General features: G+C 39.3%; 1 protein-coding gene across 1 annotated transcript in view; it reads right to left on the reverse strand.

The window, feature by feature from the left end:
* ANGPT1 (angiopoietin 1) overlaps positions 1-13,969 on the reverse strand; it is a 224,628-nt gene that overhangs the window by 58,696 nt on the left and 151,963 nt on the right. Inside the window, exon 7 of the mRNA XM_030553702.1 lies at positions 4,517-4,683. Coding sequence (XP_030409562.1) covers positions 4,517-4,683 — 167 coding nt within the window. The remainder of the gene's footprint in view (positions 1-4,516; positions 4,684-13,969) is intronic.

Raw genomic sequence — 13,969 nt, forward strand, 5'->3', positions numbered from 1 at the left:
CTTGGCAAGGATTCATCCCTACCTTTCCCCCTGTTTTGAGAGCATGTCACACAATTTATAGAATCCAAGGCCAGAAGGGAACATCGTGATCATCTAGTCCCGGGACTGGCAATCTTTGGTACACACCTGACCAGGGTAAGCACCCTGGCAGGCCGGGCCGGTTTCTTTTCCTGCTGTGTCCACAAGTTTGGCCGATTGCGGCTCCTACTGGCCGTAGTTCACCATCCCAGGCCAATAGGAGAGAGACGCAGGAAGTGGCAGCCAGCACATCCCTTGGCCTGCGCCGTTTCCTGCAGCCCCCATTGGCCTGGAGGAAGTGAACCGCAGCCAGTGGGAGCCATGATCGGCCTGAACCTGGGGACACAGCAGGTAAACAAACCGGCCCGGGCCCCGCCAGGGTGCTTACCCTGGTGAGCCACATGCCAAAGGGTGCCGATCTCCTGTATAACACCTGATCTCCTGTATAACACCTGCTATAGAATTTTCCCACAATAATTCCTAGAGCAGATCTTTTAGAACAATATCCAGTCATGATTGAAAAACTGTCAGTGACGGAGAATCCAACTTGGCAAATTGTTCCAATGGTTTAGTACTCCCCGTTAAAAATGTACGCCGCCTTTCCAGTCTGAATTTGTCTAGCTTCAACTTCCAGCCGTTGGATCATGTTAACCTTTCTCTGCTAGACTGAAGAGCTCATTATTAAATATTTGCTCCCATGTAGATACTTAACCCTCCCTTTGTTAAGCTAAATAGATTGGGCTCTTTGAGGCTATCACTATTAGGCATGTTTCAGAGTAGCAGCCGTGTTAGTTTGTATCAGCAAAAAGAACAGGAGTACTTGTGACACCTTAGAGACTAACATTTATTTGAGCATAAACTTTTGTGGACTACAGTCCACTTCATCAGATGCATAGAATGGAACACACAGCAAGAAGATATTTATACATTCAGAGAACATGAAAAGGTGGAAGTACCCATACCAACTGTAAGAGGCTAATTAATTAAGAGCAGCTGTTATCAGCAGGGGAGAAAAACCGTTGAAGTGATAATCAAGATGGCCCATTTCAGACAGTTGACACGAAGATGTGAGGATAGTTTAACATGAGGAAATAGATTCAATTAGTGTAATGACCAAGCCATTCCCAGTATAAGGCATGTTTTCTAATCCTTTAATCAGTCTTATGGTTCTTCTATGAACCCTCTTCAATCCTTCTTGAATTGTGGACACCTTACTGGAACCAAGTATTCTAGCTGCAGTCACACCAGTGCCAAATATAGAAGTAGAATAATCTCTCTACTCCTACTTGAGTTTCCGCTGTTTATACATCCCAGGATTACAGCATCACATTGGGAGCTCATTGCATACTAGGAGCTCACCTCCATTGTCTTCTTCCACATGGCCCCTTATGTTTGGTGTAACCTGCCTGATTTCATTTGCAAGACCTTTGCCCAGCCTGTATATAAACCTCTCTTAAAGACTCACTTCTGCTGTGCTCCATACAATGAATCCAGACAATTTTTATAAAAATTACCAATCCCTATTTATTGAGTCTCTCTTTACTTGTCTGTCTATATCTTAAGAGGGATTGTTGCTCAGAGTGGGAGGACTGTCTCTTTTGAATGTCTGGAAAGTTCTTAGTACATCATGGGTATTACCATAAACCATAATAATAATAGTAACAAGGAGGGTGTTTCATTTCACAAATGGGAGAATTCATTGAAAGGTGCAATGTACTCGGAGCTGAATAGCACAGACATTTTCAGGATAAAAAGGAATGTCTGGGATCACCCTTCCTTTTGAGGCAATAGTTGTACCACAAGTACTTTCCCTTTTTAATTACTTGTCCAACTCTTTTTTAAACTGTTTTTTACTAGTTACTCCCATTGCTGCTCTTTTAAAATGTATTCAAACTGTTATATGAGTCTAAAGAAATTTCACTTGAATTCTTTTGGTGCCCATCCCTCCTCCTAAATTCATATCTTCCAGTTCTTTTATTTGACAATAGTTCACACAGTCTTGAAGCCTCTATCATTCATATTCCATTAGAGACCATACATTATTTATTATACCTGAATGAGGTCCATTAACCACTCTTTCCGATAAAATAATAGAGCAAATTATCTAGATCATGAATAACAGTCTTGATTCCCTGTAGCTGTCCTTTGAGATTTCAGTGGCATCCTTTTCAGCTCACAGGGACTAATTTTGTATAAGAGAATTGTAAATAAAACTTCTGATCCTTGATACAATATCAATTGACATATTCAAAGGGGCAGAATTCTATCAGGAGAAAGTGCAAAGTAGATGCAACTTCTCCATCACTGGAAGTTCAAAGAGAATTGTGGTGTCTCAGCGATTCTGAAGATTAGGCTACTTTCATGTAGGCAATTGACTATGGATTGAGGAGTCTAACTTTAGGTACCCAAATGTGAACCCTTTGGACAACAATTTAAGAACATTATGCACGATTTCTCTCAGATCTTTCACTTGCTAGGTGTTTTGTCTTGTATAATTCAAGATGTATTTCAAACTCATTTTCCTTCTTCTTGGCTTTACTTTCTGTCCAAAGAAAGTAGTCGTTTTTATTACTAAATTGTTTTAAGCCAAATAAGTCATATATGTTACTATTCTCTCTAAGTGATTCTGAATTTTAGCGTGTTTCTTTTTTACCGACCTCTCCATCTCAGTGCTATTAGAAGAACAGATAGAAAAGTGGAGGACTTGCAACTATGTTTAAAAAACTCATATCCTTTTCAAGGTATAATAACTAGTAGTATTACTACATTAATATGTTCAATATTCTTATCAAGGCCCAGCCAGTGGTTTATAGAACTACTTTTCTCATCTGCATTGCATTCCTTTGCAATATAATCTAGCTTCTGTCTATCCTCTTCACTTTCAGCTGCACCTTGGGTTGAAAGTTTGAGAAATTTTAGCAAAATTTATACTCTCCCCTGTGCAACTCCATAGTCTTCAATGTTATTTTCTGAGGTAGAGCTTTATCAGTTCTTTGAAGGCTCTGTATCTTTTTTTGCCTAATCAAGCAGTAAAATCCTCAATGTTAAGATAGATAGTGGTTCCTGGATTCATATAATTAAAAAAAATAGACGTGAGGATAGTGTAAACTGTCTATGACTCTGTCTATACTACCCTGCAGTTCAGACTACAGGGCATGACTAGCGGTGCACATCAAAGCGCTGCGTTGTAACTCCCCCATGTGGACACTGTGGGAACAAATTAAAAGGTTTCTAGTTTGCATTAATGTAGTTGTGTGTGTAGAGAACTTCATTAATGCAGACTAGAAACCTTGTAGTTCATGTGCACATGGGGGACAGCAGACCACATTGGTGTGCACTGTGATTCACATGCCCATAGTCTGAACTTTGGGGCAGTGTAACTAACCTATATGGAGACCATGGTAGGAGTGGGGTTCTTCAAATACTGGGGTTTAGGAGAGGAGTTTATATTAAAGAGGAAGGGGACTGTGCTATACAGCATGACAAATCACCTGTTGCTGAGCACAGGCGCTCCCAAGGTACCCAGTATCTCACTGAATGTACTAAGAAACAGTATGCTAACTCTTCCATTGGTCGTTAAGGGTTGAGATACCATAACCCTTACGTACCAACATTCCCAGAAAAATAAAGATCTTGGCTTGGTCTGCAGACATTTTAGGCTTAGAAAAGATGTAAGGGATGAAATCATTGGGACCAGCATGATCTAGATTAAGTTGTGTGGGCACAGTTGATTTTGGATATGCTAAAAAATGTGGTGAGTTTTAAATGGGTCTGTTGGATGGTGAAATCAGGGTCTCATCCTAGTTTGGTTCCTCCCTCTTAGGTATACTGAAGAGAAATTGAATCTTGAAGTCTTAGAAATAAATCACAAGAATAGACAGGGACCTGGGAGCTATAGTCCTGTTTAGACAGCCTGTGGAAAAGTTCACACTATTAATATGAGGTGGAGAATAAGCCTTACAAACTAAGGGCCACACAAACTGGAACCTGAAAGGCCTGTTCACAGGGGTTGGCAATGAATGGTTGCCAATTTATTTAGATGTTCAAGTAACAAAATCTCAATGCCCTCCCCTTCCAGGGACCTCCAGAGTCCAGAAACCCCTAACTTTACCTTTGCAGACTTCTGAGGTAGAGGCAAGGGCCTAACACCTACCAACAATAGACCTTCTCCCCAGAGTCCTCAAGGGGATGTTGCTGGTTGTTCTCTTTAGCAAGATTTTTCAGGGTGGGGTGGGCTACCAGATAAGGGCCACTGCTCACCAAGCGCTTACAAATTTCGAAGTGTCCTGACCCTTGTGCCATACAGTTTGTTGTCACACATGATAATTTCTCGCTCAACTTCCATCTCTGGAAAATTGCATTTCTAGTTTATATCTGTATGCTTAATTTAAAAGTTAGATGCAAATTAATACTACATTATCATTTCATTTATTTCATTTGCAAACAATGACAAGATCTAGCACCCAACAGCAACAACAGAACATCAGTAAGTGCTTACCTGTAATTCTGCTTTTCATTTCCTATATGAAATCTGTCATACTGTGAATATGCCCGATTTCCTTCCCAGTCCATTAACTCAATTCTTAGAGAATACTGCCTCTGACTGGTTATTGCAAAGATAAACTCATTCCCCAGCCAATGTTCACCAGATGGGCTACCAAAACCCTAGAAAAAAGTTGGTAAAATAACTGAATTTAATTATTTCTTAATGTTTGTGTAATATGTGAACTGTAATAAAATTATCATTACATTTTTCTTATATACGCTAGGAGCAAGTTAATTAACCTTCCCATGCCTGTTTTCCCATCTGTATAATGGATCAATTAATGCATACTTGCAAGGATATTGTGTGATTTAAAGTTAGTTGATGTCTGCAGGTGCAAAATCACTTTAAAGAACAAAGTAGTATGTTATTTCCTTTGTCTGTTACTGAAATATTAGACAACTATAATATGCTCCACATTGGCCTACACCTTGGGATCATTCAGACACTGAAGATAGCAGATATTTTGCAGCCCGTTTATTAAGTGGTGCTGTGGGACTACATGCACCTAAATTTGGCATTGTCTTCCAATTAACTTGAGGTTGGAATTCATGCAGTTGCTTTCAAACTAAAAGCCTTCAGTGGTTTGGGATCTAGATTGTCTCTTTTGCCATAACATATTGCCTCAACTGAGAATCACAGAGGAGCTCAAGCTGGAGCCTTCTCATATAAATGAAGGACAAGTGCTGGGCAATATGTTCTCCGAGCTGGTCCTTGGTTTTGGTACTCACCCATATCACCCTTGGCCTACCAGAGTCCAGATTTGTTAACTTCTGAACCTATATCACAGGTCATCTTTTCTCAGACTACTGAGGGGAGGGGAAGGAGTGGGAGGGGGTTAAGATGTGGATTCAGGTGAGTATATTCATCAGCAGTTCTTTTGTATTACTTTGTGTTTCAACCTAAAGGTTGATACTCTGACCACAGCATGTGAGGCTACACATTTATTTCATAAATATGAAGAAATAACTAATAAATAAGAGGTGGTTGCTAGTGCTATTCACCTTCCACATATTCAGATTCTTATTTCTTTCTAACTAAACTGAATATCTATACAAAATATAGACTAAAATGAAGAGTATAGCTAATTTTCCCAATGACTTGTGGTTTAAGTATTATGTGTGGTATTTCTGTGCCACGTTACTTGTTTTTTTGATATTTGACACCACTCCATGACTTCCAGTGCTATTTAAGTTAGGCAACAGTTTGTAATTAATTGTGTACATTTGAGCTCTCTTAGTTTCACCATTTTACCCTTAAAACAGTAAAAGCAAGGTACAGTGACACAGTTCTCATTCAGCCAGTGATGAACAAACCTGAGAAGGTTTTGTATTCAGGCTCAGTTCAGATAATCACATGCTTGTCTCATGTTTATCTGAACCTCTTGAGTTGGGAAAACGTAAATGGAACTCTAATGGCTTTCTCACAATTATATGCCAGGAAGGGCTTATGAATGATCCTTGCTAAAATTCCTCCACCAAATAGAATGGAGGACTGGATGATTTTCTTGCCTCTGATAAAGTTCACCCCCTACTGCTAAATTGTCCCTGCCAGAGATTCCTACCCTGGACTCATAAACACACTGCTTTGTTCCTGGAATGGACCAGACAGCATCAAATCTCAGGTATTTTCATAGACCATTTTTCAAAGGAAGTTATTCTCCCTTTAGCTCCTAGGTCGTCAACAGATCTTCCTTCCCCCCAGTTTCAAAGGATGAATTGAACAATATGCTCCGCTATCAACAGCCTCAGTATACTTTTCCAGAAAGTGTATTTATTGCACAATAAGGAAACATGAATAGATTTCCCTGATACTGCGGATTTATAATTGACTAACGGAGAACAATTTTGTGAGATTTTTTTTTTGCAATACTGGCAGCAAATCCTTGTGTGCTGAGTGATATTTTAATCACTCCTGCTTCCGATCCTAGAAAGAAATACTGCAAGAACCCCCTCTTTCTCTATAATGCTACAGTCTGGTTCCAATCCTAGCTGCTGTCTAGGGCTGAAATCCTGGCTCTACTGAAGTCAGTGGCAAAACTCCCATGGACTCCAATGGAGTGCGAAGATGTTCCAAAACCAAACTCCTAAAGAAAAATAAACCTATCTGAATAGTTCAGAAGCTTAAAAGGATTGAGATGGGGTCTAAAAGATATGTCAATGTTCTGGGAATGCAGGGAAGGATTTCTGATTATTCCCAAACTGGATCACCTATCACTAATTACAGCATCTTATACAATGCTTTCAGCAACACTCACTTTCTTTTAAAATCTACCAATACCCATTTGCTATTTGAGCAGAAAGATGAGCCAACTGGTATTATAGACTAATTGAGACTGGCCCAGGAGTATCAGGAAGAAATTTGCTCAGGTTGAACATTGGGATACTGAACTCTTGCATCAGTGGAGATCAAGTGAATCATGGGGATGAAGTGCTTAGTCTTTAAGAAAAAAAGTCCAGTAGTCTACAGTCAGTCTTACAGATGGAATAAGTAGAATGACATAGCGATCTTAAAGGAGACTGTTATCTCTCTCTCTCCTCAACCACCCCATATATCATCTCTCACAAAGTCCTCCCCGTTAATAATTCCAAAATCTGTCTCTTTCCCACATTCCTCCTGCTAACTACTAAGTGCCAGTCATTGCTTGCCTTGATTACTGTAACCTTCTAATTACTACTGCCCAACTTTCTGGCCTCTCTCCTCTCAGTACTCAAGCCTGTCCATAGTGCTATGCTGCAGAGATCTTCCTTAACTACTGCTTTGACTACACTATTGGCATGTATATTTTACAAAATAAAATACAAGCTTCTTCCCCTTATTTGCATAATTGCATCCCCACCCACTTCTGTCATATTCTCCTTTATGCTGCTCTTAGTTCTCTCTCTTTACTTCTCTTTCCTACCCTCCTTCTCACACTCTTGGTTTTTTCCCTTCTAGCCCCTACACCTGGGAATTATCCCAGTTCTAGGAATTTAGGAGTTGCCATACGGAATCAGAGTAGTGGTTCATCTTCATTAGTGTCTTGTCTCAACTGTGGCCAGCACCACCTGCCTCAGAGGGAGGTGCAGTAAACTCTGCAGTGCACAGTTATGGAGCAGCCTTCCCACAAGCGATGTTTCTTTCTAACCCCACTAGTTAGTGATTGATTTATGCCTTGCAACATTAGGGTTTATCCAAAACATTTATATTTTTGTTTCTTTGTTATCCTTGCTATTGTTCACTGAGCACATACTTTATCCTCCTCTGAGCTCTCTTTGGAACAGACCACTTCAGGAAATCCCTTTTTCCTTTTGCTCATAATTAATAACTATAAGACACGATTTGTTCTGAACTGTCACTCTATTTTGAAACTTATGTTTGTGTGTCTTGTCTTATCTTATTTAGGTTGTAACCTTTTCAGGACCTGGAACATGTCCCATTTTTTAATATTCTGGGTCTGCATAAACACAAGGCACCATAAAGTTGTTTTGTAATAACAATACAGAAGAACCTCAGAGTTATGAACACCAGAGTTACAAACTGACCGGTCAGCCACACACCTCATTTGGATCTGGAAGTACCCAATCAGGCATCAGCAGAGACTCACACAAAAATACAGTACAGTACTGTGTAAAACCTAAACTACTAAGAGAATAAAGGGAAGTTTAAAAAAAAAGATTTGACAAGGTAAGGAACCTGTTTCTTATGCTTGTCTCATTTAAATTAAGATGGCTAAATGAAGCATTTTCTTTCTGTTCTGCATAGTAAAGTTTCAAAGCTGTATTAAGTCAATGTACTTTGGAAAGAACAGTCAGAATGTTTTGTTCAGAGTTACAAACACTTCGGAGTTAAGAACAACCTCCATTCCCAAGGTGTTTGAACTCTGAGGTTCTACTGTAATTCTTCACATTCCCAGTATGAAAGGATTTACACTTCCTTCTCTCCTCTCATGTTAGACATCAGATTGGAATGAAAATCTATTACTCAGTGGTTTGCTCGCCTGACCAGAGGAAATTAAGTTGCAATAGAAGTTAATGGAAGGGCAAAAGAAGAAAAAAGAGAAGAAAGAGGTGATTGTATTAGTTTTCAGAATCTGAATCCTATTTGAAAGACATATAGTAATCTATTACTGAAAGTCAGATTAGAAATCTCAGTATCATTTAAATTATCAGTTGTGTTACTGAGCCTGACCTGCCTAATATTTTTGATCTATTAGAGAAGGTCTTCTTCAGGGGCAGCTCCAGGCACCAGCACACCAAGCACGTGCTTGGGGCGGCAAGCCGCAGGGGGCGCTCTGCCGGTCGCCGCGAGGGCGACAGGCAGGTTGCCTTTGACGGCATGCCTGTGGAGTGTCTGCTGGTCCTGCGGCTTTGGTGGACCTCCCGCAGGCTGCCGCTGAATTCGCGGGACCGGAGACCTCCCGCAGGCAAGCCGCCAAAGGCAGCCTGCCTGCTATGCTTGGGGAGGCAAAATGCCTAGAGCCACCCCTGGTCTTCTTGAAGCCATGCTGAATAAGATATGTTCACTTCATACAAGACATTTCTCTTGGTAATTTAAATCTATTAAGTTCATAAATCCTAAATAATTAAACCATCATAATAAATACTGGGTGTGATGGATGGGGTTTTCTTGGGAATTAAATTGTCTGCTGTTTTGCATTTCTTTTGTACAGCAAAGCATTATGCAGCTAGGGAAGCAAATAGAAGACAAAGATTTCCTTTGGAAGCATGACATGCATATTGATCAAGATGTGGGTTTAGGAGTCTTGCATGGCACATTTGAAAACCTTGGGCTTTGGTGCTTGGAGCAAATGTGATATTGCCAAGTCCAAGCATTTAAAAACCACGAGTCAGGCCTCCAAAACTGTGAGATTGACCTAAAAATCACAAGACTTTAACTAAATAGTAAATGTCAGATTCTTTTTATTTGCCTACTAAGTTTTGAGTTTTCAGAGTGCACTCAGGTCATGTTTTCAAATTATTCTGTGCAATCATGAGAAATTATTACTTTTTTTTTTAGATGAAAGCTGTCTCACCTAATGAAATAACTCCAGGGAATGTGGAAACACTCCAAAAATCATGTGAGTTGGCAACACTGCAAGTTGCTGTGAAATATATAGTAACAATAGTATTTGACTTGCTCTTTATCATTTTATGTGCTGATAACCCATCTAATTGATCAAAGTGTAAACATTTCTTATCTATACAAATTAACACAGAGATCTTTAAGTCACAGATACAGGTTAGAAATGACCTTATTCAGCAATGCCCACTGTCACCTGTCCCACACTGTTGTTTATTTCAGCATCAGTGAATCTGTATTTCTAGTGCTGAAATGTCACATATGGAAGCTTTACATGTGAGAAAAGATAGTATTTTAGGAAAAGTTACTCCAAGTTCAGTGAAAGAAAAGGGCTCATGAGTGAGTGCCAAGTTAATGAATATTCTCCCTATTGAGGGGTAAGCAGGTGATACTTCTTGAGACATTTTTGGTTTTCATTAGATAGCTCTTATACATGTGTTAGTAACATGAGTTTGTTTGTCTCTATAGCGTAGAAATGACATGATCCAATACTCCCTGTAATTATTTCCACACCATTGCATACATTTGAGTAAAAAAAAGTTTGTGACGCCTGTCCTATATCAGAGCAAATACTATTGATTCTGATATACTGCACAACTGCTTTGTAAAAAGCAATAATAATAATTAATAATTAATAATTCACTGCAGCACTGATCCATACAACATTTTTACTAGGAATCAGAGACAATATTATAATATTTTATAATATTTACACCAGTTATGAAATACCACCCAAGGTCTGTCTTGCTTCACCTCTGACTGCACTGTGATTAATAGATTCAAAATAACAAAAGCAGTCAGCAGTACAAAGAAATTGAATTCAAGACTACTTTTAGAAGTGACCTTCAGAATTCACAAAGTTGACGTTTATTCAAAAATAATAAGTATGGTGCAAAAGAGTTTTATTAGCTTTGGCAAAATCTGTAGGGGTATTCTACTTGAATCATGTTACTCCAAGTTCATTAAACAATTATCTCTCTTGCTTTATTTATTTTGCCTGATAATGTTCATAGGAAGCTTTGACTTTTTATAGACAAAACAAAAATTGAAACCAGACACAGTCAGTATATCCTGTGGGTTCATCTCCTGTCAGACAACTCACTGAAGAAAACATCTAATAATTCAGTGTTTTACAGCAGGGATGTCTTCCCAGAAGCCATAAAGAATAATCAGCTCCGTGTGCCTTAGCTGAGAATACAGAATGGACTTTGAATGTTTGTGAAAATTTATTTTAGGATAAGGTCAGTAGACTTTTCCAATTCCAACACACTGGGTTATACACAATGTTCTTCTTATTGAAAATTATGTTCTGGTTTGTAGTTGTATCTTTAATGTCCTTCACCACACCAAATATCAGATATTTTGATAAAACAGTTTGTTAAAGTAATACGGTGATTTTTTTTGGATGTTCAGAGTTAAAAAGTGTAATTTACCTTCTAGAATGACTAAAATGAGGCTGGAAAGTCAGTTTCAGCTCCAAATGCAGAACTGAATACCGCGATGTAAGCACGGGGGTTTGAACAGTGGGGGCCCACACTTGGTCACGTGGTGCAGCGTTTGCTAGGAAGCAACAACTTTTTATTTTAAATGGATTAATCAAAACTTACATTCCCCACTTCCCATACAAAGCCTAGGCAAACAGAATTTATGCTGGGGTCATAAGGACAGAATCCAGATTTGAAGTACAGATCTTCAACAACTGCTGCTTCTGCCTATGCGATGGAATATTAGCTGCTGACCCTCCGAGATCCCTTTGTGACATCTATAGATCCTTTCCCAGGCCTGCATTAAATGCTACCTTCCATACTGCTTAACTGGAATGGACACAGAGCTTACTTCCATTGTAAGGTGCTGAGGTCCCTACAGAAGGCTACTCGGTTCATACCCCTTCCTAGATACTACTGGATTTCTGTAGAAGGAAGAGCTCTGTATGGACTCTTGGTAAGTGTGTGGGTAGAGTGGAAAAAAAGGCAAACTGGGCTTTCTGCTTTGTTGTCAGAAAACAGTTTAGTTGTAAAATAACATTATGATCTGTTGTTTAGCCTGTTTCTTTAACTAACCAAAAAGTAATCCAATAATATCTGCAGTGCTCCAGTGAGGAGCGGGAGCTACATTAAGGTGATGTATGAATCATTATGTCATTAAACAAAATTTATTAGAAGCATAACATGTACGGAATACTTAATAGTTTGCTTTATCCAACAGCTAACAGCTTTTTTGTATAAATGAACTTTTCCTGTTCTTTCTGATTTGAAAAGACCACCACATGGGTGTTGTTAACATACGTTAATAGTGTCATATTGAAATATTGTAGGCAGAGTAGACACATGAATATATAGCCACATATCAACACAATTCCTGAAACAGATGTTATGCAGTAAAATTTGTGCAGGGAGGACAGTGCTAGATAGGATTTTAAAGCATAATTAAAGCATGACTGAGTTCAAACAAAAGAATATATGTAACTTTCCATTCAGTAGCAAAAATACACTATAAATTAAGGAAACAAATGTATTGCTTCCAGAGTGGCAGAAATCTTCCTTGGCACTTGATTCAAAAGATATGAATCTGTGATATCTGCCAGCAAGGGGGATTTGGGCCTGAACCAAAGCCAAGTGAAGTCAAATAGGCTTTGAATCCATCCTTTAGCTCAAGCTATAAAAAGTCATGCTTTAATTCCAGAGGTCCCAGTTCATACTCTGGTGATAACTAAGATAACAGTCACCATACAAAGCATCATATAAATACATATCCCATAGCTCTCATCCACCTACTTTCATACCATACCTATTATCACTGGGCACTACAAATCCTACTGGATTCTCTCCTCAGGACAAGAAATGAGAACATGCTTTCTCTTTCTATTACACCCACTGAATATGACAAGTATCTGAATAATCACTTCAGTTAAAAAGACAAATGTTTATTTAGTAAAGTGGTGTGTCATACAATTCTTTATCAAGGAGGGGTTGATTTCCATAAAAGTCTATTTTCAGAGAATATCTGATCCCCATTCCAGAAACTAAAACTCATTTCCTAAACCCCACATTATTTAGTAAATACTTGAAAGAAGTGGATCACTTCTGTGTCTTATGCCGCATTTGCTGAACATAAATAAATTTTCCAGCACATAAATGATTTATACTGCCTCCAGCATGAGAAATTTGAGCACACACATTAATATACTATTTATAAAATTGCAGCATACTGTTTTTCTCCTCATTTATGCTTAGCTCACTGCCATCATCTTATTGATTTTAACATAGTTTGCAAAAACCCTGCCTCATTTTCTTCAAGTACAGAACTAAGACTGTTTTGCCTCACGTCTCATTCATCTCGGCAAGAACCTCCCCTTTTCCCAGTCTCTCCTCTCCCTTCCCCTAGACTCCAATCTCAACCCCAAACCCCTCACTTTGCAGGGAGGATGCAGGCTAAATCACTCACGTGCTGCTAGCCTTTCAATGTCCTTCCCAGAAATCTTCCACAAAGGACACTTAAGTTGTCTCATAAATTACTAGGAAAATAATCCCAGCGGTCTCAGCACATAGACCAATGGGCTAAGCCTCCAGACACACACAGCTGAGAGTGAAAACGGTGAGGACACAGCAAAGTGGCCCAGAATTGTGAATAACACAACTGTAAAATGCAGCATTTTTGACTATTGCTTGAGAATACTGCAGTGTATATTTATAAGGGACACAAGGGCAAGGAGGGCTGTTGGGCAGGGGAGATGTGCCCTCCTTGTGACTGTGGCACCAGTCGATATACCCAGATCTGGGGATTGTATTTGGGCACACGTGCATATAATTTTGTCAACAATTTGCTTCTTTTGGATGTACCTGCTACTTCCTCTAGCTCATTTTTTGGGGAAAGAGAGAAAATATAGTAACTCAAACCAAAACGAATAGAAAAATCCCTGATTTTCATAAAATGGTAAAGTTAACAGAGGGCTGTAAAGTTCAGTCTCCAGCTGTCCTCTAGGTATGTGTGTGTCTGTGTCCCCCACACAAAGTATATTAGGCTTGCTAAATTCAGACTCCTATCAGAACTAAGGGTCTGATCAGGCAAAGTGCTGAGTGCAACTCCCATTGATATCAACAGCATCAGCCTGTGATTCCATAATAACAGTTACTCCTAGTTTAGACAAAGCTTCCTGGACTCCCATATAGCCTAAGACATCAGTGTTCCACACTGGCTGTTCATTGGTTTCCAGATGGATCTTAAAGTGTTGGCTATGAGTAGCCTCTGACTAACCTACCTGAGGGACTGCCTCTCTCTTGGCCAAACTGGCACATTTGTGGTCAATACGGGCACTCACACTAGATCAGGGCCAGCTCTAGCCATTTC

The sequence above is a fragment of the Gopherus evgoodei genome, chromosome 2 (genome assembly GCF_007399415.2).
Source record: "Gopherus evgoodei ecotype Sinaloan lineage chromosome 2, rGopEvg1_v1.p, whole genome shotgun sequence".
NCBI lineage: Eukaryota > Metazoa > Chordata > Testudines > Testudinidae > Gopherus > Gopherus evgoodei.